The sequence below is a fragment of the Mustela erminea genome, chromosome 10 (genome assembly GCF_009829155.1).
Source record: "Mustela erminea isolate mMusErm1 chromosome 10, mMusErm1.Pri, whole genome shotgun sequence".
In the NCBI taxonomy this organism is placed as follows: domain Eukaryota; kingdom Metazoa; phylum Chordata; class Mammalia; order Carnivora; family Mustelidae; genus Mustela; species Mustela erminea.
Genome location: NC_045623.1, coordinates 89694989 through 89721886, shown reverse-complemented (window position 1 = coordinate 89721886; position 26898 = coordinate 89694989). Strand labels below are relative to the sequence as shown.

The 26898-nt window shown below is 60.5% G+C and overlaps 3 protein-coding genes across 6 annotated transcripts; 1 reads left to right on the top strand and 2 right to left on the bottom strand.

Moving 5' to 3' along the window:
* Positions 1–459: 459 nt before the first annotated feature.
* Positions 460–8782, top strand: SYTL1 (synaptotagmin like 1). 2 transcript variants are annotated; one of them, XM_032302548.1, is made up of 15 exons: positions 460–556; positions 2541–2773; positions 3754–3902; positions 4103–4175; positions 4261–4306; positions 4718–4790; positions 5061–5158; positions 5304–5417; positions 5571–5737; positions 5985–6081; positions 6464–6622; positions 6888–6966; positions 7091–7190; positions 8023–8228; positions 8432–8780. In XM_032302548.1, the coding sequence occupies exons 2-15, from the start codon at positions 2583–2585 to the stop codon at positions 8569–8571; spliced, it is 1692 nt and encodes a 563-aa protein (XP_032158439.1). In that variant the 5' UTR covers positions 460–556; positions 2541–2582; the 3' UTR covers positions 8572–8780. The 2 variants fall into 2 exon arrangements, with proteins under 2 accessions (XP_032158439.1, XP_032158440.1); XM_032302549.1 differs by lacking the exons at positions 460–556; positions 2541–2773 and having other exon boundaries at positions 3760–3921; positions 8432–8782.
* Positions 8783–9028: 246 nt separating this feature from the next.
* On the bottom strand, positions 9029–19507 carry MAP3K6 (mitogen-activated protein kinase kinase kinase 6). 3 transcript variants are annotated; one of them, XM_032302467.1, is made up of 29 exons: positions 18577–19507; positions 18273–18412; positions 18162–18185; positions 17721–17911; positions 17430–17598; positions 16991–17097; positions 16594–16764; positions 16390–16502; positions 15651–15810; positions 15265–15427; positions 15077–15184; positions 14944–14993; positions 14762–14857; positions 14532–14619; positions 14309–14442; positions 13928–14055; positions 13534–13670; positions 13081–13186; positions 12430–12587; positions 12118–12319; positions 11873–12011; positions 11419–11578; positions 11062–11238; positions 10687–10792; positions 10299–10446; positions 10092–10204; positions 9922–9995; positions 9553–9629; positions 9029–9346 (listed from the first exon to the last, which is right to left on the bottom strand). In XM_032302467.1, the coding sequence occupies exons 1-29, from the start codon at positions 18638–18640 to the stop codon at positions 9256–9258; spliced, it is 3594 nt and encodes a 1197-aa protein (XP_032158358.1). In that variant the 5' UTR covers positions 18641–19507; the 3' UTR covers positions 9029–9255. The 3 variants fall into 3 exon arrangements, with proteins under 3 accessions (XP_032158358.1, XP_032158356.1, XP_032158357.1); XM_032302465.1 differs by lacking the exon at positions 18577–19507 and having other exon boundaries at positions 18273–18570; XM_032302466.1 differs by lacking the exon at positions 18577–19507 and having other exon boundaries at positions 11873–12024; positions 12140–12319; positions 18273–18570.
* Positions 19508–19528: 21 nt separating this feature from the next.
* Positions 19529–25904, bottom strand: FCN3 (ficolin 3). Its single transcript, XM_032303750.1, is given in 11 exon segments — positions 19529–19960; positions 21823–22027; positions 22902–22932; positions 22935–23039; positions 23147–23316; positions 24486–24555; positions 24558–24738; positions 25059–25107; positions 25434–25518; positions 25813–25864; positions 25866–25904. Coding segments are annotated over 11 exon segments (1419 nt in total).
* Positions 25905–26898: the final 994 nt, after the last annotated feature.

Sequence of the window (26898 nt, the reverse complement as noted above, 5' to 3'; positions counted from 1 at the left end):
CAGCTCAGCATGGTGGAGACACCTGCTTAAGGTCACACAGTGGCAGAGGAGAAACTCTACTTAGGGTCCTCTGACCCGCAGTCTGTGATCCCTCCTTGACCCTGCTTCTTAGAAAGATTTCTAACCTTGCTTTCAAAGCAAGTTCCTCTCAGCAACTCCGCCGGCGGGGAGGGGCGGCCACCCACTCTAGGGATGAGGCCACCGAGGCTCTCAGGGGTTGGTGCCTGTGCTGCTCACAGCAGTTACAGAACAAGTGGGCAGCAGAGCTGGGGCCAAGCCCCTGGTGTCTCCCACCCAGCAGATCAGCTCAGAGCTCTGAAAGCCAAGGCTTGGGTGCACCCCCAGGGTGCCGGGAGTCCAGGCCCGGTTTTGCAGCAGGCCCTGCTCAGAAGTGTTTCCTCCTCCTCTGGGGCAGCTCCTCTGGGCTGCTGGTTGAGTCAGCCTTAGTCCCTCTCTGCTCCGCTCCCCAAGTTCTGCTCTGAAACTCAGCTGCCAGGAGTTCAGGAGAGCCCAGGTCACCCTGCGAAGGTGTCTGATCCCTACTGGACCCCTACAGGTAACACACCTCAGGGCGAAGTTTCCTTGCCAGGGTCCCAAGGGGCAGACATTGCCACCTGGTCTCCTGGGTACCCTCTGGGGCCTTAGGGGTCGGGGCAGGTGGGAGCGGGTCTGGGACTGGAACATTGACCAATGGGTCTGTCCCATAGTGTTGAATGGGAGTGGGAAGAACCGGACGCTGGATTCTGGCTCTAGAAGAAGGAACTACAGGGAGGGGTTGCTGCTGGGGACCCTAGGCTCAGATGCCCACAGCCCAGACCAGGCAGACCTGCAGGACATTTCCCCACCTCCGTACTCCTACATACACCCCCAGAGGACCCCTGGGGCCCCCCAGCACATAGCACGACACAGCCCAGACACGCATCCAGCAGAGGATGAAGTACACAGGGCACATACCACACCATGCTGTCACCCGAAAGTCACTGAAGGTGAACAACAGTCACCCACGCGGCGTCACACTGGGACATGGTGCACCGACACACAGGCAGTGACACAATCTTCACACCCACAAAACAAACAGCCTCATAGACGCCTCCGTGTGCAGAGCTGTGTTGTGTTGGTCTGAGACCCTCGCAAGGGCACAATGTCACATAGGCTTGGGCCCCGGGCCACAGAAGAGCCCCGAGCTGTGTGCGGGCAGCACCCAGCACTGAACAGGGCAGATGTTCGGGAAGTAGTGCTAATGCGGGGCACACGGGCATTCACAGGGGTGTTCACGCAGGATCAGACCGGGCACTCTGTAAAGAGAGCCACACCAAGCCCGCGGTGCAGGCAGCAGAGGGAGAAGGCGTGCTCAGGCTTGGACACAGACTCAGCAGGGACGGCACAGCTCAGGCAGCAGCGGTCACAAGCTAGGACTTGCCTGCCAGAGAACCCTCTTCCCATCTTGGGCCTGCCTGGTGCCCTGACCTGGCCTGGGAGGGGGTGGGAGGGGCAGCAGGGGAGGAGAGATGGCCCAGTGGGCTCAGGCCATGCCTCCGCTCTGCCCACAACTCTGTCCCGGGGCCCCCCGCCACGTCCACATGCCCCTCGGAGCTGGGCAAATGTTTTCCTTCCGGAGTCAGCATGGTGCCCAGGCAGCCTGAGCTGCTTTGCAGCCCTTGGCCTCTGCCGCCAGGCTCCTGGCCAGGTCCTGGGTCAGGAGAAGGGGGAGAACCCATGTGGCCAGAGCAGAGGTGCCCAGGGGTTGCAGGCAAGAGGGCATCCCTGGCTGGAGGCCTCAGGGGGAGTGGGTAAAGTGGTTACCTCAGTGGGGAGGAAGTGGGGGTGTGGGCTGGGGAGGAGGTTGCCTCAGACAGGAAGGCCAAATGGGCCAGGGCAGGGTGGAGGTGAGGTGGGGGGGAGCAGTGAGCAGATCTGGGTGTGTGTTTGTGTGTGTAGCCTTCCCCACGTGTGTACAGGCGTATTTCTGCATTCAATTAACCAAGCCTTTACCACTGTCTGTTGTGGGCAACATACGGGCTTTTGAGGTGAGGCGCTGTCTCTGTCTTCAAGGAGCTCACAATCCAGTCGGAGGAGGGGCAATGTGCGTGCAACACTCAGTGTGATTTGTGTGTATCTCGGGTCATGTTTTTGTCCCAAGTTATACATTCTGTGGGGCCTCGCGTGCACGGTTCAGAATATGTCAGGCATGTCCCTGGTGTGGGCCAGGGTCTGGGACCAAGACCGCATAGGGTCCTTGGTGCGGGACAGGTGTGCACTGGCCTGTCCATACAGATGGCGGGGCGCCCGTGTGATCAGGCGGACGTCTCACTGTGGGTGGGCGTGTCTACACATCTTCAAGGGTGTCTGTATGTCTGTGAGCCAGTGTGTACCTGGGCCCATGGGTCCATGGGTGTATCTCATGCCACCTCGAGCTCAGCCTTCCTGGAGTTGTACTGTGCCCACCGCCCAGGCATGTATTTGGGCAGAAAAGAGCAGTCAGCTCCAGGATGGGCCCTGTGTTTGGGCAGGGCTTGACCTGCCCCCTGATCTGCCCCCAGGTCGCCACATGTGCCCCAGCTGATGGGGCACTGTCCCAGCTGATGCCCCAGAGGGGACACCCATTTCAGGAGAGGCTCTGGGCCCTGCCCAGCCGCCTCATGGCGCACGGGCCACAGCCTGAGGCTGATGCACTCTTGGACCTCAGCTTCCTGACAGAGGAGGAGCAGGAGGCCATTGCTGATGTCCTGAAGCGAGATGCCCGCCTTCGCCAGTTGGAGGAGGGCCGCGTCAGGTGAGGCAGGGCAGGGGAGCCCGGGAGAACGGGACATCAGGCACTGGGAGCCCCAGTGTGCCCCTGCTGCCTCCCAGTGTGTGGCCTGTCAGATATCTGGGTGGTTCCTGTTTTCGTCCTCTGGTCACCTCCACCCTTAACCAGCGCAGCTCTCCACCTCACCTGAGGCAGCTGCCTTCCTGCCTCCAGGCTCACCCTCTCTGACCCACTGGTCATGCTGCAGCTGGAGCTCCCCAGATCTGTCCTTAATGTCCCCTGCTGAAACCGCCCATGGTTCCTCAGCACCTCATGTCAGGAGCCAGCTCCTAAGTGCGCCTGCAAAGCCTCCCTGATTAGTCCCTGCCAGCCTCCCCAGTTTCATCCTCCACCAGTAAGCCCCGCCCCTGATACACATACCCAGAATGTCCACTCGAGCCACTCAAGAGTGTCAGAGTCCTTGAATACAGCCTTCTATGCTGTTCCTTCTCCCTGGAAGAGCACAGTGGCAGAGGAGCATGTGACTTAAAAGTAGTGTTTGGGGACAGGAAGACACCTCTTAGCTGTGTAACCTAGGGCAACTCTCCTGACCTCCCCAGCACTCTCCTCATCTGTAAAATGGGGCTAAGGAGCACTACCTCCTGGAATTAGGAGGGGGCATTATGCACAGTAGTCACTTAATGAATGATAATTATTCTCCTTCTCTGCCTGGAAAACTCCAATTTGTCCTTCAAGAACCTAGTCAAATGTCACCTCCTCTGGGAAGCCCTCCTGGATTCCCACCGGCAAAGCTGGCCCTTCTCACATCCATCATGGCACCCACCTCATTATAGTGTACTTGTCTGTTCTGGATCCAGTCTCCCCATCAACCTGAGCTCCTTGATCCAGAGTAAGGATTGAGTCTGATTTGCTCTTGTGTCCCTGGCCCCAGGTACAAGGCCTGGCACAGAGTGGGTAGCAGGAATGTGGTTTGGATGACAGCCACACCCTCCCCTATCCCCCAGCAAGCTCCGGGCCTCGCTGGCAGACCCTGGGCAGCTGAAGATCCTGACAGGAGACTGGTTCCAGGAAGCGCGCTCACAACGGCACCACCATGCCCACCTTGGCTCTGATCTTGTCCGAGCCTCTATCCGCAGAAAGAAGAGCTCCATGGGTGAGAGGAGATCCCCGGGGTGAGACTGGCTACACAGAGCCCAGGGCACTGGCTATGCATGTACAGTAAGAGAGGGCCCCTGGTACTGTGTGTCTTTGGGTGGGAACCACCCCTCCATGAGCTCCTGGAGGTGAGTGAGTTTCTCCAAAGGTCAGACTTCCTGAGATCCAGGGTTCACAGAGCTTCTCACCCGGGCACAGGAGATCAGGCTCCAGGCAGCGATGGGGAGGCTGAAGCTGCCGAGAAAGAAATTGAAGAGGAGCCGGAGCCCAGGTGAGGAGGCCTGGCAGGGGGAGAGGAGGGTGCCTACCAGTCCTCTGGGGTCTATCCCCTGACAACCACCTCTCCCTTCTCCTAGGCTCGTCGTGGACAAGGCACCCCAAGAGACGCTCAGCAAGGCTGAGGTGAGTAATGAGTGACCCTGAAGAGGAGGTGGGAAGTGAGACTCAGGAGACCCTGGTCTGGGCCACTGTAATCCTCCTCTGTCAAATGGGGACAGGGACCTGGCCTCTAAGGGAATCTCAGAATCTGGCTCTTAGGGGTGGTGGGGGACTGAGCTAGGTGAGGTTTAGGACTCAGAAGTTACTGTCTGCCACCAGTGGGACGGAGTCAGACAGGGCATGCCGTGACACGGGACGGGGTGTGACATGCAGGCCCCACTGGTTTGGCAACTGGTTAGCTGGTTACCAGCCCTGCCTGGAGGGCTGTGCTAAATCCATCTGGGATAGCCAGCTGGAGCCTCTGGCCTCTGACCCTATCGTGACCTTTGACTCCTTTGTCACTAGTCCCCACTGTGATCTCCTTGCTTTTTTCAGAAACCTGATTCCCCTTCACCATATGTCCCCCTAAAGTCTTCAGATCATGAGGAAGAGCCCCAGTCCCAGGAAGGTGAGCGGGAGGGTGTGTGTTGGGGACTACAGAGAGGTTTCAGGGACCAGAGGCATCTCTGAAGTGACCCCAACCACCTGTGTTCACCTTCCTTCCCCATCCTACTCTCTCCTTGGTGCGTGTATATGCGTGTGCGTGTGCGGTCTCAAGGGCTTCCCGCAGGACTGGAGCCTGAATCCGCAGGTCACGGGAGTGGCAAAACAGTCCCTCCAAATTTGCTTAGGGGCGGGCAAGAGAGGGCCACGCTCAGTAGCTCATGCCCCACCCCAGCCCCGGGCTCCGGGGCCCCACAGGTCTACACGGAGGAGGCGGACCCGGAGCCGGAGCCACGGCCGCGGGGAGCGGAGTCGCCGCCACCCCCAGGCCAGGTAGGCGGGAGCGGCCGGCGGCTGCTCCCAAGACCCGGAGCGGATTCTCGGCGGGGAGTGCCCGTGCACCAGGCTGAGAGCCGTCGGGGGAAGGGCTGGGAAAGAGAAGACGCCCCGTCACTTACCCCTGCCCCGCGCTCCCCAGACCCAGACGGCACCCGAGATCTTGCAGAACGGAGAGGAGGCTCCCGGGCCCAGCCCCTCCCTCGACCGCATGCTCAGCAGCAGCTCCTCCGTGTCCAGCCTCAACTCCTCCACGGTGAGGGGTGAGGGCTATGGCCTGGGGACGAAGGAGACGGGTGGGGGATGCCACCCTTCCATATCCCCGCGCGTAGCCCCGGCCTCACCCCTCCCTGGTCCCCTGATCTGAGCAACACCCCCCGCCCCGCGCTGACCTCCACCCCGCCCGCAGCTGAGCGGCAGCCTGCTGAGCCTGTCCGGGGAGGCCGAGGCGGGCGCGGTGCAGGTGCGCGGCTCCGTGCACTTCGGGCTACGCTACGAGCCGGGCACCGCCGAGCTGCGCGTGCACGTGATCCAGTGCCAGGGCCTGGCTGCCGCGCGACGCCGCCGCTCCGATCCGTGAGTGCCCAACCCGCTCTCGCCGCACCCCCACCCCGCCACTCTTCTTGGCCTATTTTTGTCCGTCTTCGAAGTGGGAGTATCAACGTCCTTGGGAGGCGCGGGGGTTGAGTGAGAGAACTCCTGGAAAGCGCTGCCCGGAAGCCGTGCTAGGGGCTGGGGCTGGGGAGGCCCCCCGGGGGGGGTGGTAGGCGCTGAGAGGGGCCCCCATTCAGCTCCGGTCCTCTCCTCTCCTCCCACGCTCCAGCTACGTCAAAAGCTACCTCCTCCCGGATAAGCAGAGCAAGCGCAAGACGGCGGTGAAGAAACGGAATCTGAACCCGGTCTTCAACGAGACTCTGAGGGTGAGGCTGCGACGACCGGGCGGCCCCCCATGCGTGAACCCAACGCCCCTTCCTGCGGGGGCCTGGTGACTGGGGCAGCCAGGATATGGTCGTTGCCCGTCGCTTGGACCCTCCGTTGTGCCGGAGGAACGGCAGGGCGGCCCTCCGTTCGTGCGTTCCCCAGTGGGTCAGCCCAGTGCTGGGCATGGCGCTAGTCCAGACCTCCCATTAAGGCCCTTCGGGGCTCCCCCAGATTCCGTCGTGCAAGGAGCGCGGTAGGACAGCACCCACCCCCCACCCCCACCCCCACCCCCCACCCCCCCCCCCCCCCCGTCCACACTGCCGCAGCGCTGAAGCCAGCGCCAGCCGCCGTGGTCCCTTAAAGCGCACCTCTTGTCCCCAGTACTCCATCCCGCAGGCCGAGCTCAGGGGCCGTGTGCTGAGCCTGTCCGTGTGGCACCGCGAGAGCCTGGGTCGCAACATCTTTCTGGGGGAAGTCGAAGTGCCTCTGGACACGTGGGACTGGGACTCTGAGCCCACCTGGCTCCCTCTGCAGGCCCGGGTGAGGCAGCCTGCCCGCGTGGGGAGACCCAGCGACGCAGGTGTCCCGCCTGCACCCTCCCCCGCCTACCCCCCCTTTCCTTTGCTCCAGCCCCCTCTGACCCCGCTTTTGGCCGAGCCTCCCCTCGGCCTTGCAACCCTACTGCCCCCCGGCGGCGGTTGGGTCCCCCGGCTAGGTGCGCCCCATCCGGGTCTGGAGACCTCACCCCTCGATGGCCGCTTTCGCTGGGGCCGGCTCCCGCCTCTGACCTGACCGCCTCTCGCAGGTCCCACACTCTCCCGACGACCTCCCCAGCCGCGGGCTGCTCTCCCTTTCCCTCAAGTACGTCCCCGCCGGCTCCGAGGGTGAGTGCCCCGTGAGAGGCCACGCTGGACGGGACCTGGAAGGAGGGGGCCTCCGGTCTGGCGAGGGCGAGGGGCATCAGGCGAGGGCGGGCGGCGGCAGGGTCTGAGCCGAGTCTCTGGGCAGGCGCGGGACTGCCCCCCAGCGGGGAGCTGCACTTCTGGGTGAAGGAAGCTCAGGACCTCGTGCCGCTGCGCTCAGGAACCCCGGATACCTACGTACAGTGGTGAGGGGCTTCGGGCCGTCCTGGCTACCCTTCCTCCCCGCCCTCCCCCACCGCCCACGCGCTCTGGAGCTCCCCACCTCTGACAAACCCCTCGTCGTCAACCGTTCTTGATCCGCCCCCAGTCTGATCTTCGACCACTGTGCAGGGGTGAAGGGGACAACTTGAACAAAAGCCCAGAGTCAGAAAAGTTAAAGACTTCCTTCAGGAGCTGCATTTCAGAGTAACAAGCCATAGGACTTGTTGGAGAGCCGAGGCTGGGGACCTGGGAGGTCACAGGGGCTCTTCCATGAAAAGACCTGGAAGGTCAGGCTGTGGGGCTTGGCCCTGAACTTGCAGTTCAGTGATTTTCAAAGTAAGCTCTGGGGGACCTCTAGGGGTGCCTCTGGGTGCTGCCCCACACTCAGAGAGTGAAATATGTCGAACCGGTCAGGTTCTAAGTTCCCAGCCCTGATTTCATGCACAGACGTTGTTTTCTTTTACTTCTGGGTAATGTTTTATCTTGCAGGGTGGGTTCTGAGGCTTTAAAAAGTTTGGAAACTACTTCTGGGGGCAACAGGGAGCCAATGAAGGTCATTGTGCAGGGAAGTAGCAGAACTGTATTTCAGAGACTGTACTCTGGGGTCCTACGAATAAAAGTTGTAACTTTTAAAGACAAGAGCCTGAGAGGTAGCTGGCCCAAAGGTCCACAAATAGTGAAGGTTTGAGTTCAGGACGTAGGCGGGAGCCAGAGGGCACGGACATTGTGAGGGAGAATGAGTAGGATCTGGTGACTGGTTGGTTCTGGGGAGCGTGAAGGGATAGCCACTTGACTGCCAGCCTACCTGCCCCACAGTTCAGTGCTGCCCGATGACAGCCACGCCAGCCGCCAACGGACAAGGGTTGTACGACGCAGCCTCAGCCCTGTGTTCAACCATACGATGGTTTACGATGGCTTCAGGCCTGCTGACCTGCACCAGGCCTGTGCTGAGCTTTCCCTCTGGGACCATGGGGCCCTGACCAGCCGCCAGCTGGGCGGCACACGCCTCAGCCTGGGCACTGGTAAGTGGGGCAGGGCCCCGGGAGACCTGATGCTGAGACCCGGCTTAGTGTGTGGCCTTGGGCACTTCTCCACCCTTCCCTGAGCTTTGATATCCACTGTGAGCTGGGAGTGGCAGTGGGTAATCTGGGACCCAGCAGGCATTCCTTGGGACCTAGGGTGTCCAGGGTAACCATGTCCTTCACCCCTGTCTGCACATATCCAGGGAGCAGCTACGGGCTCCAGGTACCCTGGATGGATTCCACAGCAGAGGAGAAGCAGCTGTGGCAGATGCTTCTGGAGCGACCATGTGAGTGGGTGGATGGCCTTCTGCCCCTCAGAACCGACCTGGTCCCCAGGACATAGCTGCCCTACAAGCTCCACCACACTCCTCTCTGGACCCCCATCTCAGGGCCTGCCCTTGGCCAAAACCAATAAAGTCTATTCTAAGGGCAGCAAGAGGCTGATGTCTGTTTTTGGGCAGCAAGGGCAATGGCAGGAATGGGTGAGGGAAGTGAGAGGGAACAGGTGAAGAGACTTCAGACTTGGAAAGACCTTAGGAAGCTGGTCCCAGGACCCCCGGCCCCCTATACCTCAGAAGTTGCCAAGATCTGGGGTATCTGGGTGGCTCAGTGGGTTAAGCCTCTGCCTTCAGTTCAGGTCATGATCTCAGGGTCCAGGGATCGAGCCCCGCATTGGGCTCTCTGCTCAGCAGGGAGCCTGCTTCCCCCCCTCTCTCTGCCTGCCTCTGCCTACTTGTGATCTCTGTCAGATAAATAAATAAAATCTTAAAAAAAATAAATAAGTTGCCAAGACCCAAGCATACAAAGGTATTCTGTTTAATAGTCTGCCTGGCCATACTTGATAGGCTTGGGGGTATCTCTATGGTTGATCCCCCCCCAATATCGCTAGGTCTGGGCCCTACCCTGCCCCCACCCGCCTGGCCTCCTCCTGTTGGCCCTGAGTCCTGGGGTAGGTGAGGTGTATCAGAAGCTGCTTGTATCTTCTCCATGCAGCCATCCTTGGGTCCTGCCTTCTATCTCTGAGCTCTCATTCAGCCTCCTGTTGGCCAGGGGTGACTGGCGTAGCTCCTGCTCGCTGGGCCAAGATGGCTCTCCAGATACGGCACACCATTCCTCCCCTGGGGAGAGCAGGTTCAGTGTGGCTCAGCCAGAATATGGCCTACCCCACTGTCTGCCTGATATGCCTCCTGCCCCCCTGGGGACACTGTGTCCATGTAACTTCCAGGGAGGAACTGAAGCAGACATGCAGCCTGGTGGGGGGGGTGGCCAGACTCTAGCCACCAAGAAGCCATATGCGTGGGTCCCTGGAGGGCTCAGGACATACCTGATGCGGGTGTAGATGAGGTCATCTCGAGTGGCACAGGTCAGCAGGATATGGAGGGTGAAGCTGTGGTTCAGCAGCTGGTTGTGGACAAAGACACAGTAGAAAAGAAAGAAAACAGTAGAAAAGAAAATCAGAGAGAGATGTGTCCAGAGACCCAGGTACTAGCTCTGTGGGGCTACTAATGTGCTACACGGCAGCCAATGCCCCTTGGCGCTTGTTTCCTCATCTGCACCATGGGGGGTACACTAAGTGGTCTTGTGTACTGAGATTCTCCGCATGAGGGAAAGAGTGAGAAGAGCTGAAAGATGGGCAGAGATGGAGTCTCTGGTGGGTGGGGGTCAAGGACTTGGCCAGCACTCTCCCCCTCACCATCTGGATAGTGCCTGAATCCACATTCAGTCCCTGTAGCCACTGCACCAAGCCCTGGTCCACCGTGAAAGCAGCTGTGGAGGAGAAGACAGGCGGTCAGTCCAGGGGTACCTCCTGGCAGAAGCTTCCTGGCACTTGCCTTGAGTGTTCTCCAGCTGTGGCACACTCACCAGGGGGCTCTGGGGCCAGGGTGCAGGTCCCTGTCTCCCTGTGTACCCGCTCCAGAGCTTGCTGCACCAGGGCCTGGCACTCCCGCTCCTTCTCGGCCAGGACTTCTCGGAGCCTGTAGGAGAGCGCAGAGGCGGGGCCAGTACGATGGAGAGGAGAGGGAAGGTGAAGCTGGCCCAGAGGGTGCAGGCAAGTCCCCTGGGCTTTACCTGTCAGTCTCTGCTCGCAAGAGGCCCAGCTGCACCACTGGGGTTGGGGGTGCCTTCTCTGGTTCCCCCGGGAGCCGGCTGATGGTCTCCTTCTGCTTGGACTGGGGTTCCTCCTCTGACCTCGGTGGGACCTCCTCTGTCTCCTCTTCTGCCAATCCAAGTGACTGGGGTGAGCTCCCGCAGGGAGAGAGAACGCCCATTTGGGACACTTCCCCAGACACCCGGCAGAGGGCGCACGGATCTGGGTACCCAGCCATTCATTCCCGCCCGGGTTGAGCTTAACCCCCACCAACCACGCCCCCTACCGGCCCCTGGCGTGCCTGTCAAGCCCCCAAGGGGGTCACACCCTCGCCGGGGGCAGGCAGGATAGCTCCACTTCTGGGGTTACCTGGGCCCAACACGGCGAGGGCTACCCGCACCGCTCGGCTGAGCAGCGAGTCCAGCACGAACATCCAGTGTGGGCGGATCTGGCGCCGGCGGAGGATCTGCTTCACCTGGAAAGGGAGAAAGGGCGCGGCGGGACTCAGAGGTGGGGCTCGAGTCCGAAAGGCCTAGAAAGTCTTGAGCCAGAGGCGAGTCGGGTAGACAGGCTTGGGGCAGAGGGAGGAGCTGGGAAACTAGGACGGGATAGATGTCCCTTTCTTGACGGCTCTATCTTCACGGGGAAGACGTGCGACCTTGCAACAAGTCCCTGCATATTCCCAGGCACAGGGAGCTGACTACATCTTAGTGGGCAGCCCGAACCGCGAGAAGGCTCCCTCACCGCGTCCGGGAAGGCGAAGAGCGGTCCGTGCAGAAGTGCAGGCCGGAGGCCTTGGGCCCGCAGCTGCCCTTGCAGAGCCCGCAGCTCCTGGGCCAGCTGCCTGCGGTTGGGAGTGTGGATGTGCGCCCCGAGGCAGCGCAGTAGCTGTTCCACATGATTCCTGCCCAGCCGGGGCCCCTGGGGAGGAAGAGAGGTTGTCATGGGTGGATTTCCCCCTGAGTCAAGAGAGTGGCAGGTGAGGGTGCAGGCATAGGGGAAGCCCTCTGCGGACTTGCTGGCCTGGCCTCACCACCAACCTGGGGAGGAGGGTGGTGGTGTGTGGCTGTTGGTGGTGGTGGTTGGGACGCGCACACCCACCTGTTCCTGCTTCAGGCCCAGACTCTCCGCCAGCGAGGGCAGCTCCTGCTCCAGCACCGCGGCCAGCATGGCCCTGCGCTTGCTCTCTTGGTGCAGCAGGCTCAGCCCGGAACTCTCCTCAGGGGACGTGGGCTCCTCGGCCCCCGGTTCCTCAGGCACCCTAGTGCAACCGGGGAGCTGCGGATGGAGGGCAGGTGGCCACGGCGCCCGGCCGCCTCCACCCCAGGGTCTGAATCCTGGCTCTTTTGAGGCCAGCCCCCCAGGGGTAAGAGAGAGGAGCCTGGCACTGAGGTGGCACAAGAAATGCAAGTCGGAGCATCGGCGAGGAGGCCCCCACTGCCATCCTTACAAGTGGTGGGAGGCACCCAGGGCCCTGAGGGGGGCTTTCCCCGCCGAGGGAGTACAAGAGCAAACCCAGATGAGGCGAAGCCCTGCCAAGACCCTGGGCTCTCACCGGAGCTGGCTGGTGTCTCCGTAACTGAGGCAGCGCTTCGGGGGACTGGGTGGGTGCTGAAAGGGCGCCTGAGGGCGTGGGAATGTCTGGGGCTGGGTGGTCGGGTCAGCTGAAGGAGTGGGGCTGGCTGAAGGGGCATCTGAGGGAGGGAGGAGGCTGTCAGCCTGGGCCCCCAATCAGCCCTCTCACCTCCACAGCTCCTCTCCCTCAGCCCCGTGCACCCACTCCCTCCACCTGCATCTTACCTGAGGGCTGCAGTGCATGTAGTGCATGTCGTGGGGAGCCAGGGCTGCGGCTCCTCCTCCCTGGCTGCAGGAAGGGGTCCCCCAGCAGTGCTTGAGCACTGGCTCGGAGGCGGGGGTCTGGCTCAAACGTTCGGAGAAGAAAGGCTTGGGCCTCCGCTGACAGAGAAGTGGGCATTGGCGGATGCACCTTGTACATGCCCACCTGGGAGGGGTCAGGGAGGACGGAAAAAGGTCAAGTTTCGAGGTGTCCAGGGCTCGGTCTGTCACCATGCCCCCCGCCCTGTGAGCCAGGCCATGAGTGAGGGGTCTCACCTTAAACATGGCCGCCTGCGGGCTCCCTAGCTCATGGAAGGGGGGGCGGCCTGTTGCCATCTCGATAACAGTGCAGCCCAGTGACCAGATGTCAGCTGCCTTCCCATACCCTCGTGGGCCCTGGTCAATGATTTCTGGTGCCATATACTGGAGGGTCCCTGTGGTAGAAGCCGAGCCCTTAATGCTCATCTAGGCATTAGACGACATGGGGTGAAAGGGGCTCTCATCCTCTAGTCACCTGCGCCCACCCTGAACTCTGTCATCCAGATAATCCCCATCACGTACCCTGGGGGTCAAACACCTATCCTGAGTTTCCTCACTCATCTTGGGCTCGGTCATGTTCCGACTCCCTCACGCACAGTACGGCCCACCACACATCCGGGACAGCGTCATCCACTCTGAACCCATCACACACTTCTGCCCACACTGACACTTACTAGGTACATTTCAGACACTAAATTCACCATCGTGGACTACTAAGCTCTAGTTCTAGACTCTATCACCTCACCCCCGGCGCAGTCACCGGCCCTTGGTTCCATGTCCCATGAAGGCTCTAACTCCACAGCCAGGAGAAACACCATTCCCCGGAAGGTCCTAAGAGTTCTTCTGTCCCAGGTCAGCATCCCCACTCCCCACCCCACACCCCATTACCTGTGAAGGTCTCAGTGCAAGGTGTGATGCCCGCCAGCCTCTTGGAGGTGCCAAAGTCAGAAATCTTGAGCAGCCCACTGAAGGTGTTGATCAGCACATTGTCCCCCTGAGAAGAGTGGACCTTGTGCTCAGTGGAAATCAGGCTGGGCTCCTGATGGTGGAACTGGACCCTGTCCCTGGATCCCACCTCCTACGATCGCAGCCTGACCCTGCCTCTGTCAACCTCCTCCCTCTGCCACCCCACTTATGACTTCCTGGGTGCTGGCACCTGCTTTGGCTTCAGGTCTGAAGTTCTCTCATTCCCTTGGGAGCCTCCCTGGTGAATTCCCTCACCCTTTGCAAAGGGGTCAGCCTTCTGAATGCAAATTGCTGTCCTCTGTCTGGACCCCTGTGTTCCCATCAATCCCCCCCCCCCCACCAGCAACAGGACTCACTTTGATGTCTCAGGATTACCTTGATGTCTCGATGCACTATGTGGTTGTCATGCAGGTAGCTGAGGCCCTGCAGGGTCTGGCGGGTGTAGAAACTGATGGTGCTCTCATTGTCCTGCAGGGGGCCCCACACCGACCGCAGCAAGGAGGACAGGCTGCCTAGGCAGACGCAGTCCAGGATCATCATCACGGGCACCCCCTGACTCCGGCCTTCAGCTCTCTGCTCAAGGCCCAGGCACACCCCAGCCATGGCCCAGACTCCATCCCCACCCAAGTGCACAGTGTCAGCTAATTCTGAGCTACCCCACCCACGCAGGCTAGGATTCATTTTCCCCTAGGGTTCTCCACCCCCTTCCTGGCCCCATCCCCCTGCCCCACACTTCCAGTTCCACTGCCATCCCACACTGGGCACGTACCTCCAGGCACTTCCTCCATAAAGATCTTGAGGTAGCCGTCCTGGCTGGTGGAGCCCAGGTAGCGCACGATATTCTTGTGGCGAAGGCGCTTGTGCAGAGCAATCTCTTCATGCAGGGGCTGAGAGAACCTGGGAGTGGGGAGCAAGAGAGGAACAGGCCACTTTGGGGCAGAGATGCTCACCCAGCTCCAGCGCCAGGCAGGCCGGGCCCCCAGGACCTGCCCCAGCCACAGGCCTCTCTCTGACCTTCTCCTCCGTATTACCCAGCCCACAGGCCCCCTTCAGACCTCACCGCCCCGCGTGTTCCCTGCCATTCTGCCCACAAGACCCCCTCCCCTCGGGCCCTGGGCCCCGCCCGCCCCTGGGCCCCTGCACACCGCACCTGCTGTCCCGCTCCGGGATCTCCTTAATGGCTATGCGCACCCGCGTGTGCCGCTCGCGGCCCGCGTACACCACCCCGTAGGTGCCCTTGCCCAGCACCAGTCGCTCACCCGTCTCCGTGTACTCATAATCAAACTGTGGGAGACGGGCGATATGGGGGCTCAGTGAGGCCCCCCAGCCCTTCCCCACCCCCACTTCCGGCGCTCCCAGGCCCTGCTCCTCACCTCCAGCACCTCCCCCACACCCTCTGCCTCTTCCGAGGGCGTTGTGGAATCTGGATTTGTCACCAAGGCTTGGATCAGGCCGCAGAACCTGAGGGTGGGGGAGGTCAGGCCGAGGGGAGGGGCACCTTGGGCGGAAACTGTCCCCTCCGCGGCCGAGAGCACCCAAGGAACATGTCCCTTCCCTTCCCTCACTCCCCGGGCACCCCAGCCATCCCAGAGGCCACGCGCACCACTGGCAGTGCCCCACGCTGGGGAAGCAGAGCTGCACGTCCTGCGCCGGGGGCAGCGCGTAGAGGAAGCAGCAGCGCTCATCCCGCTTGGAGGAGCTGGGAAGGGAGGAAGAGCCACAGTGAGGGCTAGTGGGCCCGCGGCACCCCACTCCGGGGACCCCGCCGGAGGCCTCGCCTCTCACCTGACCCCGCAGATGGAAGCCACTGGGAAAGTCCAGCTGGAGGGAACGTCCTGGCAGAAGAAGCTGGGTCTGAGGAGGGTGCTGGGGGACTCGGAGAGTGGTTTGGGGAAGGGAGGCCCAGCAGTGACTTCACCTGGGGTTCGGGCTCCAGCAGGCTCAGGGTCACTGCGCTCACTGGGTCGGTACCCTGAATCTCCAGCCTGGCAGGCAGCAGCACCTTGTTCATCTCCAAGACCAGCACCTGCACATGATGAGGAAGGGGGTGGGTTAGAGAGGCCCCGCCCCTCTCCCAGGTCCCACAACCGCACTGGGCAGCCTCACCAAGCACTGGTCCCCTTGGGGACAGGCCGTCTTGAGTGGCTGACAGGACTGCAGCAAGAAGTGGAGCCAGAAGTGGGCACGGTGCGGGGGTCCTTCGGGAAGCTCCAGCGTAGGTCTGAAGTGCTGGTACAGCAGGAAGGTTTCCATCATGGACACCAGGTACCTGCCAGCATAGTCTTGTCCTCAACTCAGCCCAGGCCCCAACTAGCACTGCCTGGGAGAGCAAACCGGCTTGGAGGAAGCCAGAACGTGGGCACCGGGTGTGGTGGGCCCTGGTCTGGAAGGGGCCATGTCACCGGCTCAGGACTTAGGCTAGAATGCGGGGGTACATGTGTGCAGGAGCAGGCAGCTGAGGCCGGGCCCAGACTGCAGAGGAGGCCACCTACCATATGGGAGCATCGAGCTTGTAGAGCTGCTCTGCGGCCAGCGCCACCTGGGCAAGGTCATTGGCGAGGATCTGAGCTCCCAGGTAGAAGCCTACATCCCAGTAATACTGCATCTTCTCCACAGAGCCTTTTCGGGCCAGCAGGCAGCCCAGCTTCATGCCTGGGAAAGAGGGGTGTGGGACCTAGGGAGTGTGGCTGTGGGTTTGGGCAAAGCCCAGGTGTGGGCCACGACATCCATGTGGGCAGGAACACAGAAACAGGTGAGGGGCACCTGGGTGGCACAGTTGGTTAAGCATCCAACTCTTGGGTTTCACTCAGATCATGATCTTCGGGTCGAGAGATCAAGCCCTGCATTAGGCTCCACGCTCAGTATGGAGTCTGCCTGGGATTCTCTCTCCCTCTGCCCCTTCCCCTGCTCTGACTCCCTCTCTCTCTCAAGTAAATAAACACATTGTAAAAAAAAAAAAAAAAAAGGGTGAAAACTTAGGTATGACTCTCAGGTGGGAGTAGGAGCTCGGGCACAAGGAAGGTCTAGGGAACTAGTGTCTGTCAAATTTGGTGTGTAAGGAGCACAGGTGTGGGCTTTGGCACACTTGTGGCCTCAAGGGCTCATGAGGGCCCAGGACGGGTATGAGGGTGCAGGTGTGGGTTCTGGCAGAATAGGTCCAAAAGGGACAAGGCCAGCCCGGTGTCCTCTCTGCCCGCGCTCTCCCCTGGCCCGTCCAGGGCTGGGACTCACCTATGAGCTGGAGCTCCTCAGAGTCCTCGAAGCGCTGGCCTGCAGCGATGAGCAGCACAGCCGCATTGATGCCCGAGTGGAGGCTGGGCTCTACGTCAAAAGCCTTTCGATACCTGGGGTGGAGGTGGGGGTGGGGCTTCAGGGCTGGCCCGAGGCCCACAGCCCCATTCTCCAGCCCACGGTCCACTCGCTGGTGCCCCTTACCAGTGGTAGGCCTGCTCCCGGTACCCAGCATCCTGGAAGCCAGAGCTGAAGAACATGTCCTTGTAGACACGGCCGCACATGCAGCAGAGGTCAGGCACCACGGAGCCCTCGCTCTGGACCAGCGGCAGCAGCACGGCCAATGCTTTCTCCCGGTCCCCAGGCCTGTTCCTCCTAGGGAAAGGGGAGCACGGGCCGGGGCCTTACCTGATGACCCCACCCCACTCTAGCCATGACCGCCTAGATCTGCCGACCCCCCAGGCGGTAGTCCCATGTGCCATCAGTGGGATCCCAGTCAGCAAAGTCCTTGAACAGCACGAATCCCACTCAGCAGGGACCTCGCATGGCAGAGACCCATGTCCCTAGGAGGCTAGGACCTGAGCCTTGTTCTACCACTCACCGGTTTAGGGCAAAAGTATAGTGGAAGCAGACGTTGTGCTGCTCGGCCACGTCGCAGGTAGGCAAGGCCTTCAGGGTCTCTACCAGCTCAATGATGGCCGAGTAGTCCTGCGGAGGGGGACAGTGCACACTGGAACGATGGCCTCTGGGGGGGGGGTCCCATCACCCCCCTAGGCACTAAGGGAAACCTTGAGTTTGGGGTCCCCTCCCATCCCTGAAACCCCATCTTCCCACCCCCACAGCTGACACAGAGAACCCGCTGTGGGCCTCCACTTCCCCATGCTGGGAGACCCCTATTACAGACAATGAAACTGAGGCTCAGAGACATGAGCCCCTCTGCTCAAAGCCACCAGCGCGTGAGTGGCACAACCAGGAGAGGGAATGGGTCTTTTCTGAAGTGGGGTGCGGCTGCCCCACCTGCCTTCCTGTGCGCCACACACCTGCACGTCGCGGTAGGAGAGCAGCAGGTTCATGACAATGTCGGGGCTCAGCAGCTCCACGCTGTCCAGCCTCCGCTGCAAGCGAGCCAGCTCCTGCCGCAGCTGCTCCCCGCAGAAGCGCTCCCGGGCCCTCCGGATGTCCTGCCGGATGGTCTCCCGGAAGTAGCCACTGAGGGCCCCGGCAGAGGAGGGAGCGAAGGAGGGGGAGAGAATGATGGGGCCTGTCCCTCAGCCAGGCCAGTTGTGCTCTCGCCAGCCTCCTCCTGGTGCCCCCTCTCTGTACCCCATTACCAAGAGTCGGTAGGCGTGGTCTCCAGCAGCCGGACCAGCCGGCCCACGAGGGGGGTAAGCAGGGCCTCAGTGCCCACCCCGGCCTGGACCAGCCCATCAGCCAGTCCCCTCAGGAGGCCCGCATCACCGCACAGCACTCGGCCTGCGGCTGTCACCACATAGGGAATCAGTGTGTAGCTGCCGACACAATCCTGGGGGGAGGGAGGCAGCAATCAGGGCAGATCAGAGGTCAGCACCCGGTTATAGAGCGACAGGAGGAGGTGAGAGGTCAGCACCAGAGGGGACTGGAACAGCAGAGAAAGGGCACACGTCGTGAGCTTGGCAATAGGGAACAGAAGGCCACATGGATGTCAAGGGAATTGGGTCAGAGGTGACTGAGGAGGCCAGGAAAGGTAGTGGCGGTGGAAGGGCATAATGGAGCGAAGAGTGGATTCTGCTCACCGAGTTCTTCTGGAAAACATCCTCCTGCAGAGGACAATCCAATCAGTATCCTAGGTAGCCGCTGGCCCCCTGCCCCCGCCTGCCCCCACCCCCAGACACCCCGCCTCCTACCCGAAGGGCCTGCAGGTCCGGGAGGTCAGCCTGGGAGCAGAGCAGCACGTTGTTGGTCATGCTGAAGCTCTCCCGCACACCAAGGTGGTAGAAGAGCGAGGGCTGCGCCAGGGAGCTGCTCACCTCCAGCACCACCACGTCTGTGGGGGCACAGGCGGAGGCCCTGAGCCCGGAAGCCCAGCTCCGCAGGCAGGGGAAGAGCCTGGGAGGCTGTCCTGGCTTAGATGGCCTCCCCATTTGACTCCAGCAGGGTACAGTTTCGCTCTGGCCTCAGTTTCCCCTTTCTAGGTCCTCTGGCTCTTACACAGAACGGATATTATCTGCGGTGTTGCAGGAGAGGCTTGAACTCCACGGGCTGGGCCCCTCATCCCACTGCTTAGAGCCTGCGAGTACGGGGCACGGTGCTGTGCCTGTGTGTAGAGCTGTTTCTATCTCTGTGTGTTACAGTGTCTGTGAGGGCCGGTGTGTCAACATATGTGCGACGTGGGAGTCTAAGGCTGTGTGGGTCTTTGTGTCCTCGAGATCGAGTCAGCCTTCATCTTTAGGCTGTGAGTTTAGGGCCGTCAGATAAACTTGGTTCCCAGATTCCTGGATGAACAAATAAGTGTCGGGGCGGGGCGTCCGGCTTGGCGGAAGGGAGGGGTGACCAGCACGGGACTAGCCACCTTTCTGGCCCCGCCCCCTAGCAACCCTGCTCAGCCTCCAGCTCCGCCCACTACCTCGCAACTTCTGGGGCCTCATAACCTAAACTTCGCCCAGAATCCCGCGCCGAAGGGTCCCTTCGTTTCTCTTTCTGCCTCTCTAGACCGAGCCTCGGAAGTAGTGTGTTACCGTCCCTGGACTCCAGCGCCCCCCCAAGGACCGCCCCTTTCCCTAGTCCAAGCTCCACCTCCCCGGATCCGCCCTCACGAGCTCCGCGCGAGATCGACTTGAGGCTCAGCCCTCCAACCCCACTCTTGAGATACTACACTCTGATCGGCTCCCAGCCTCGCCGCAGTCCTAACCCCGCTCCCCAGGCACGGTGCCGACTCCAGAGTGCTTTAAGCCCCAACCCTGAACCCCGAAGGCTCCGGGCCTGGATCTACTAGGTCCCAGCCCGAGCCCGGCCGTGCTCCAGATCCCCTAAATTCCGCTTTTATCATGCCCCTATCTCGAACCACTCAGCCTAGCTCACTTTGTGCTCCCCGGACCCCACACCCGTCTCGAGGTCTCCCCGGCGTCGCCGAACCACGCCCCTTTCGGCCCTCCTCCGGACTCTAAGCCCGGCCCCGGCCCGCCCCCAGCACGAGCTCACCCGCGTTGTAGAAGGAATCCAGCGCCGCTGTGTCTCCCAGCGCCAGCGTCCCGAAGGGCAGGCTGCGCAGCTGCGGTCGCGGCCGCGGCCCGGAGAGCTGCGCGCAGGCCTCGCGCAAGCAGCGCAGGGGCAGCGGCTCCGCCTCGGACTCCACCCCGGGCTGCGGCTCCCGGGTCAGCACGTAGACCACGCTGAGCGGCCGGCTTCGCGCGTAGCCCCGGCCCGGGGGAGCGGCATGGGGCCGGCCCCGGCTCAGCGCCTCGGCCAGCGGGTCCTGCCAGCAGCTGCCAGCGCGCTCCAGGGCTCCGGACCGCAAGCACGGCCCTGCCGTGCGGGGGCGCTCAGGTGTCGGGCGCCCGGCTGTGGGCACCCGGGGAGGGGCAGGAGCCAGTGGCTACGGATCCAGGGATCTCAGGATCGGGAACCTGGTACGGGATCTGGAAATCCAAACTCTTGCCAGAAGTCCTGTTCCGGGATCTGGAGCCCAGGGCGAAATCCGGGGTCCGACTTGCAAGGTCCTGAGGATCTGAAGTCAGGGATTGGGTCCAGAGAATCTGGGACATCCAGTGATCCGCGGCCCAGAGTCACGTAGGGGATCCCGGGGCACCGGGACACCGCAGGAAAGAGTCTGCCGTCGCTCTCCCCTGCCCTCACATGTAGGGCGGGCCCAGCCCTTTCCCGGCCAACTGGGAAAGCTCCACCCTCGGCCCTGGGGCAGCGCCGCTCCCTCGCGGCCCCAGGACTTGGCCTCTCCCCTCCCTCCTCTACCGCCAGAACCACTGAGACTGGCGGCTTCCGGAACAGCTTGTGCCCCCGCGCAGGCCAACCAGTGTGGATGGCTCAGAGCGGGCACCTAGGGGATGTGTGCCCAGGCCGGGACTAGGGGGGAGTTGGGAACTGCAGGAACTGCCCGGCGGGGATCTGTTGAATGAAGGCATCTCCAGAGACAGAAGGGTGTGCAAAACACATCAAAGAGCCTACATCCTTTGGGGCCCTGTTGTGCAGGTGGGGAAGAACCAGAATGGGGGAAGCGGGCTTCTCAGCCTGCCAGGAACATGGTACTTGGCATCTGAGCCCAGGCCTTGGCCCTTTCACCAGGGGGAACTGCTTTCCCCATAATCTAATCTGCTGACCTCTGACCTCCACCCAAACATGACCATGGGACCTGAATCTCCATACAAACATTTCTCTACCTATCTGAAAAAGATCTAGAAACCTCAGCACTTGAGCTACCACAACGGCACAGCTCCCCAAATCCCTAGCCTTCCAGTGTGAGTTAGGGAGGCCACAGTCGGGTGTAAACCTCAGTGGGTTCTGGAATCAGGACCTGGGGACTCAGTCTCCAAGCTCACTCACCTCCGTGACAGAGCAGTGTGCAAACCCAGGACCACCCATCAGGCTGGAGTTATCACAGTCTTAAGTGTGTGTTGCTCGGCCAATTTCTAGAATGTGAGTCTAGCAAGTTAACTGCTTGGTGACTGTTACCCTGTGGAAGTAAAATGCACCTTCCCTGGCTTGACTCGGAGTTCAAATCAGCCCCTAATGGGACAGGCAGGAAGTAGCAGGGAATGAGACTTGGCTCACAAGAGAGGCAGGTGTGGAAAACAGATGACTTAGAAGGCCCAGACATGGGTTAACAGGGTGAGATGCTGTGCAGGTGTCCCCACAAAACCATCCACCTGTAGGACCTGGAGGGCACCGGGGGCTGTCAGTGGATGCTTGAATCCTTCCAGCCCCTCCACTACATGCTCCTCTGACCTTGGCTTGCATTCCTCCAGGGGTGGAAGCCTCACTACCTTATGAGGCCAACCCTTCCATCTTCCTGACTGGAAGGAAGGTCTTCCTTGAATGGAGCTGAACCCTGTGTCTCTGCTCTGCCCTCCTGGGTTTTTCCCAGTAGCCAGAAGAGTCCTACAAGTCAGGAAAGGGTTAAAGTGATTTTTTAAAAAAGATTTTATTTATTTATTTGTTTGACACAGAGAGAGAGAGCACAAGCAGGCAGAGAGGCAGGCAGAGGCAGAGAAAGAAGCAGGCTTCCCACTGAGCAAGGAGCCTGATGCGGGGCTTGAGCCCAGGACCCTGAGATCATGACCTGAGCCGAAGGCAGTGGCCCAACCCACTGAGCCACCCAGGCGCCCCAAAGTGATTTTATTTTTAAATGAGGACAGGTGAGCAGAGGCAGTTAGCAATGGGGAGGGTAGCTGAGGGTCCGGAAGCTGTACAGGAGAGATAAGGGGATGGGAGAGATAAGGGGACCTGCTGCCAGGTTATCCTGGTGAGCATCATGTGAACCTTGCGGTAAGGGTGGCCCACGCCCTGGCCTGAGGCCCAGTCGGTGCCATACTTGGGGGCGGTGGCCTCCGAGAAACTGGACTGGTGGCTCGATCCGCCCCACCCGGCACCACAGACAATCACAGCACCCTTGCTCTTGCTTGCATCATGGGTGGTAAAGGGCTTCCCACTTCCCCATTATGGAAGCTCAGGAAGCCCCCCGGTTGGCCAGGAGGGGGTGGAGTCATCCTGGAGTGGGACGCCATGCAGGCACCCTTAAAGAGATGCTCTCACAGGGGTCTCAGAGCAACCATGAGGTGGGTGTTAGCAGGCCCTGGGAGAAAACAGCAGCCCTTCGGAGCCAGAGGTTTTTCCCCAGATCACTTGGCCAGTCACAGGGTTACAGGCACTTGAACTCAGGACTGTGGCTCCAAAGCCACTAGCTCCTTCCCCTGACCCCCGCCTTGTCCCCTCCCCAAATCCCCAGCTCCCACCAGCAGCCTGAACAACTCTGCAGGGTCAGGTGGGACAGAGCAGGGAGGGACTTCCCAGTGCCTGCCCCCAGCAAGAGGCATCCTGAGGCACCTCCTCATAACCACTTCCCTCTTGGAAGTCTCTCAACAGTCACTGTTTCTCTGATGAAAACGCACACACATACACACACCCAAAACCAAAAAACCCTTTCCCGGTTCCTCTTCCGAAGCAGATAACACAGACACTCAGCAGGGCCTCAGATGGGTCCCACAGCCTCCCTCCTCGCCTCCTTGCCCATTTTGCAGGGGAGGAAACTGACCTTTCGGAAGGCATTTGGCCAAGGTCACATGGTTAGTAGTAAGTGAAAGAGCCGTATTCAAACTCAGAACTTTTGCCCCCTGAGCTCAACGTGTTCACTCCTGCACCATTCTGCCTCATGATTGCCATTTCTCAGGTGAGGAGACTGAGGCCCACAGAGGGGAAGAAATTGCCCTGGGTCATTTATGGAGGCCATGGTAGCACTGGGAAAGGATCCAGACTCCCTCCTCTCCCTCCCCTTCTTCTCCTGCTCTGAGCCACCTTAGGGTCACGTGCCTGCTGTGCCCTCTGAGAACTTGCCCCCACCAGCTGGAAGCGATCTGACTCCCCAGGGAGGCAGGAGGCCTCCTTGTGGGCAAAAGTGTGGTTGCCAATAAAGTCCTCCAGCTCCCCCTGCAGCTCCCAGGTCCCTGGGGGGAAGGAGGAGGCAGGGACAGAGGAATCCTCAGATCCCAGAGTATCAGCAAAATGCCCTCCCCAGTACCCCCAGGCTCCAGGGGCCCTGCTGGTAACTTACCCTGCAGAGTGAACTGGTGCAAATTCTCATTCCCCAGCCAGAATTCAGACTCCTGGCTCCCAAAACCTGCTTTGTAGGACCAAGAGCAGAACCATCCTGTTACTTCTGGAACACTTAGGGAGGCAGAGAAGGCCAACCAACACAGCAATTTGTGTTGCCAGTTTTCCAGGCTGGGCAGGAGACGAAGAGAAGCAGGGAGCAGTGGCCGTGGAGAGTGGGTTCACTGGGAGGGGTGGACAGACACCTGCCTCCTCTTTGGATTGGGGACTTGTTGATAACATGTGAGTCTGGGTGACTAACAGGAGAGAAAAGTCGGGCCTGCCCTTGGAGGATGGTCAGTCCTGCTGGGAGTCGGTTCAAAACAACCTGCTTTGAGTTACTAGGAAAATCAAGATCTTATAGCAGAGAAGTCACTCCAGAGTCCCATGCTCACGTCCCAGCCTTATCCTGATGCCCCCCACCTCCCGCCGCAAGCCAAGCAGTCCCCAGGCCCTACAGAGTTTCTTTCTTTCTTTCTTTCTTTCTTTCTTTTTTTAAGATTTTATTTATTTATTTAACAGAAATCACAAGTAGGCAGAGAGGCAGGCAGAGGGAGAGGGGGAAGCAGGCTCCCTGCTGAGCAGAGAGCCCGGTATGGGGCTCAATCCCAGGACCTTGAGATCATGACCTGAGCTGAAGGCAAAGCCTTAACCCACTTAACCATCCAGGCGCTGCAGAGAACCACCCAGAAACTACAGTTTCTCTCCTCAATATCCTTCAGTCTAAGGGCCTCTCCTTCCACAGTGGCCCGGACCCCTGTGGTCCTCCTAACCTGCGTCCCTGACTCTACCCCATCCGCAGCTGCAGACCACCTTCCACAGTGCAACCTGAGTCTTTTTCCTAAAATAGAAGTCTGACTTGGTCGCCCTCAGCTTATGATGCTTCCATGGCTCTCCATCGCCTCCCGCATTCCTCAGTCAGCCATCCCGTGCCCTCCATGCACTGGCCTCTGCGGAGGCCCTAAATCCACGCTTGACCTGTACCAGTCCATTCACAGGATCTCTTCAAACCCTCTTGGCCTCTCCTGCCTCCCTGTGTGTTTGTCTTTCTGGCTAACTGGAATGCCCTTCAGCACCCCCATCTATCTAGAGAACTTCTACTCAGCATTCAAGGCCCTTTCAAACGGCATTGCCTCTGAGAAGCCTTCTCAGACTTCTTCAGACCCTCTGGGGGCTCAGTAATAGTTGGTCGTGCAGGGGAGGGGGAGGAGGGCAGCCTCTCCGGTGGGCTCTGGCTCCCCCTAGGGGCCAAGGGAAAAGCGCCCACTGGGCCTGGCCTCGAGCCCTTTGAGCCTCCAGACACTCTCACCAGCCAGCGGCCCTCTTTGGGGTCTTCGTCACAAAAAGCTGGGGGGGCTCTGCCCTTCATTGGCTCAGAGAGCACCAGCCACTCAATGTGGCAGGCCCGCTCAGCAGCTCCTGACAGCTTCTGGGGCTTATGGAAGGGGAGGTGAGCTGACAGGAATTGCCAAGGCAGTCCCCAACCCTCACCCTGCAGGCAATGGAACAGGCCAAGGGTGGGACCCCGGGAGCTCTGGCGACTCCACTGGGCCCCTGAAGAGACTCTCTACAGAGGGCTGGGCCACGTCTGGTGGCCCACCGCTACCCAGCACCAGCACCGCCTGAGGCCGTGTTCCTGGCTCTGTGAACCAGAGGAAAAGGCAGAGTGTTGGCTCTGAGGTCTGAGTACTTCCAAGGCCCACACACCAGACCTCTCTCCTCACCCTCCCCACTTCTCTAGCCTTCCATGCCCCCTGGGGGTAGGGGGCAATCACAGTGGCTCATTCAACAGCAGCCAAGCAGAGACAGCCCTCTCTAGTCCTGGGGACAGAAAACAAAGAGAGCAGAGGACGGCCATGGTGCCACCCACTCACCAGGCTCACCCCAGGGCCCATCTTGCCAGGTGGTCCATGTTTCCCCAAAAGGCCAGAGGCCAAGGTGTCTTAAGTCCCACCCTGTGCCCAGGGCAATGAGGGACACAGAGCCAGAAGTGGCTCCTTACTGGCTCTGAGATCATGACCGCCCAGCTCATCGTCTCCAGACCTGACTTTCCCCACTCAGCAAAATGGGGAGAAAACCAGCTACCTCACAGAGCCAACCCTGGGGTGCTGGGAGCCCAGCCTGGGGCCGGGCACACATTGGGTTCCTTGCCCCTTGGTCATGCCCTCTCAGCAGAGACAGTAATTGCTGTGTCCCCTGCCTCATTTCACTCCAGGTCCCTGCCTGCTTCCCAGGATCCCTTAGCTTAAGGGCCTGGAGCCCTTTTCTCTCCATGACTTCCTGGGGCTCCAGGACAACTGGAAGACAGTTTTGCTGGCTTCCAGCTCCCGGGTTCTGCAGGAAGATGCAGGGCCGGGCGGCCCCAGGTTGGGCAGGGGGGAGTGGGCTTATCTCCTCCAGATATGTGGTTCTCTTTCCATCTCCCAGATTCCAGCTGTCAGGACCCTTGCCTCCAGAGCTGCCAAGGGTCAAGGGTTTGCACTATTTGCATCTATTTTCATAAATTTACAGCACATAGCCCAGATGATCAAACTCCCACCTTGCTCCTTGAGGCTAATGCGCCTGGATGGGAGAAGGGCACCCAGGGAAGGAGTGACGGTTGGTGGGGAGGACATCCTAGGCTGCTACCTGGGCAGCTGGGGTGGCCCTGGGTCCTTAGGCAGGCCGGCTTCCCAAGCAAGGAGAATATAAAGGGAGAATGGGGTCCACAGTAGCCCCATCTTGCTGGTGTCAGTTTATAAAGGGGCCAGGCTGGTGGGAGAACATGAAGCAAGACTCCTGCCCATTGTCCCTCCCCAGGGACACCCCACCCAGGCTAGAGCCAGCAGCTGCTAGAGGCATTTCCTCCCTCAGCCCTGGAGGCCAGGATGGAGTCCTAACTTCTGGTCCTGGCTTCTGGGTCTCTGCAGTCATCTCTCCAGACCTTTGGAGTCACATAGGGTTTTCCGCCTTTGCCCCTTCACTTGTTCTGTGCCCTCCATGTGGGATGCCCTCCTCTCTGTTTTTCCCTGCGAAGCCCCAACTGTCTGTAGAGGTCCAGCCCTACCGTCATCTCCTCCGGGGGCCCCTCCCCAGTCTTTGTCAAGGGTTATGGCCATGACTACCATTTACTGGGTACCTACTGCACTCCACGAGTCCTGCTGGGTGTGGTCTGTGTGTGGCCTCTGGTTCGGACACAGTCTGGCATGTAGTCATTCCTGGCCCTGGGTTATAGGCCTGGCACAAAGCAGGCACTCAATAAATATTGGTTAAATGAATTTTTTTCATTCAACAACAAGGAGAAACTGAGGCCCAGAGACAGGACATGGCTTGCTCACTACCTGGCACTTATGTGCTCAGAGCCACAGAGATTTGGCTGAAGCTCCCTACTGGGCAGACACACTCTTGGCAAAGTGACTTCATGCCCACTCTCAAGTCTGCTGGGGAGCCCCCGGCAGCACCTAGGAAATAGACGCTAATATAGGCGGGCCACTGAGTGGGCGACTGTGCGGGGCAGGCCTGGAGGCTGGGAGGCCAGTGAGGAGGCAGCCGCCACAGGCCAGATGTGAGGGTTGTAATCTGACCTGGAGAGAATCCTCAGGGGATAGCAAAGGGGAGGGAAGCCTCATTGGCTTGTTCGTTCACTCCTCCATCCACTTGGTCATTAGTTCATCAAGCTTGCGCTGGAGGCCTTCTCTATGCCGGGCCCAGCACTCGTGGGGCAGGGGAGGTCTA

What these genes read in the sequence shown, in the direction of transcription:
- SYTL1 (XM_032302548.1), top strand. Translation starts at nt 2,583, where the DNA reads ATGCCCCAGAGGGGACACCCATTTCAGGAGAGGCTCTGGGCCCTGCCC. An exon ending in GAAGAGGAGCCGGAGCCCAG is followed by an intron (nt 4,176 to 4,260) that starts GTGAGGAGGCCT and finishes CCCTTCTCCTAG; the next exon opens with GCTCGTCGTGGACAAGGCAC. An exon ending in TCTTCAACGAGACTCTGAGG is followed by an intron (nt 6,082 to 6,463) that starts GTGAGGCTGCGA and finishes TCTTGTCCCCAG; the next exon opens with TACTCCATCCCGCAGGCCGA.
- MAP3K6 (XM_032302465.1), bottom strand. Translation starts at nt 18,509, where the DNA reads ATGGGGAGGCCATCTAAGCCAGGACAGCCTCCCAGGCTCTTCCCCTGC. An exon ending in CGGGAGCAGGCCTACCACTG is followed by an intron (nt 16,503 to 16,593) that starts GTAAGGGGCACC and finishes CCTCCACCCCAG; the next exon opens with GTATCGAAAGGCTTTTGACG. An exon ending in CTCATCTACACCCGCATCAG is followed by an intron (nt 9,347 to 9,552) that starts GTATGTCCTGAG and finishes TGCTCTCCCCAG; the next exon opens with GGGAGGAATGGTGTGCCGTA.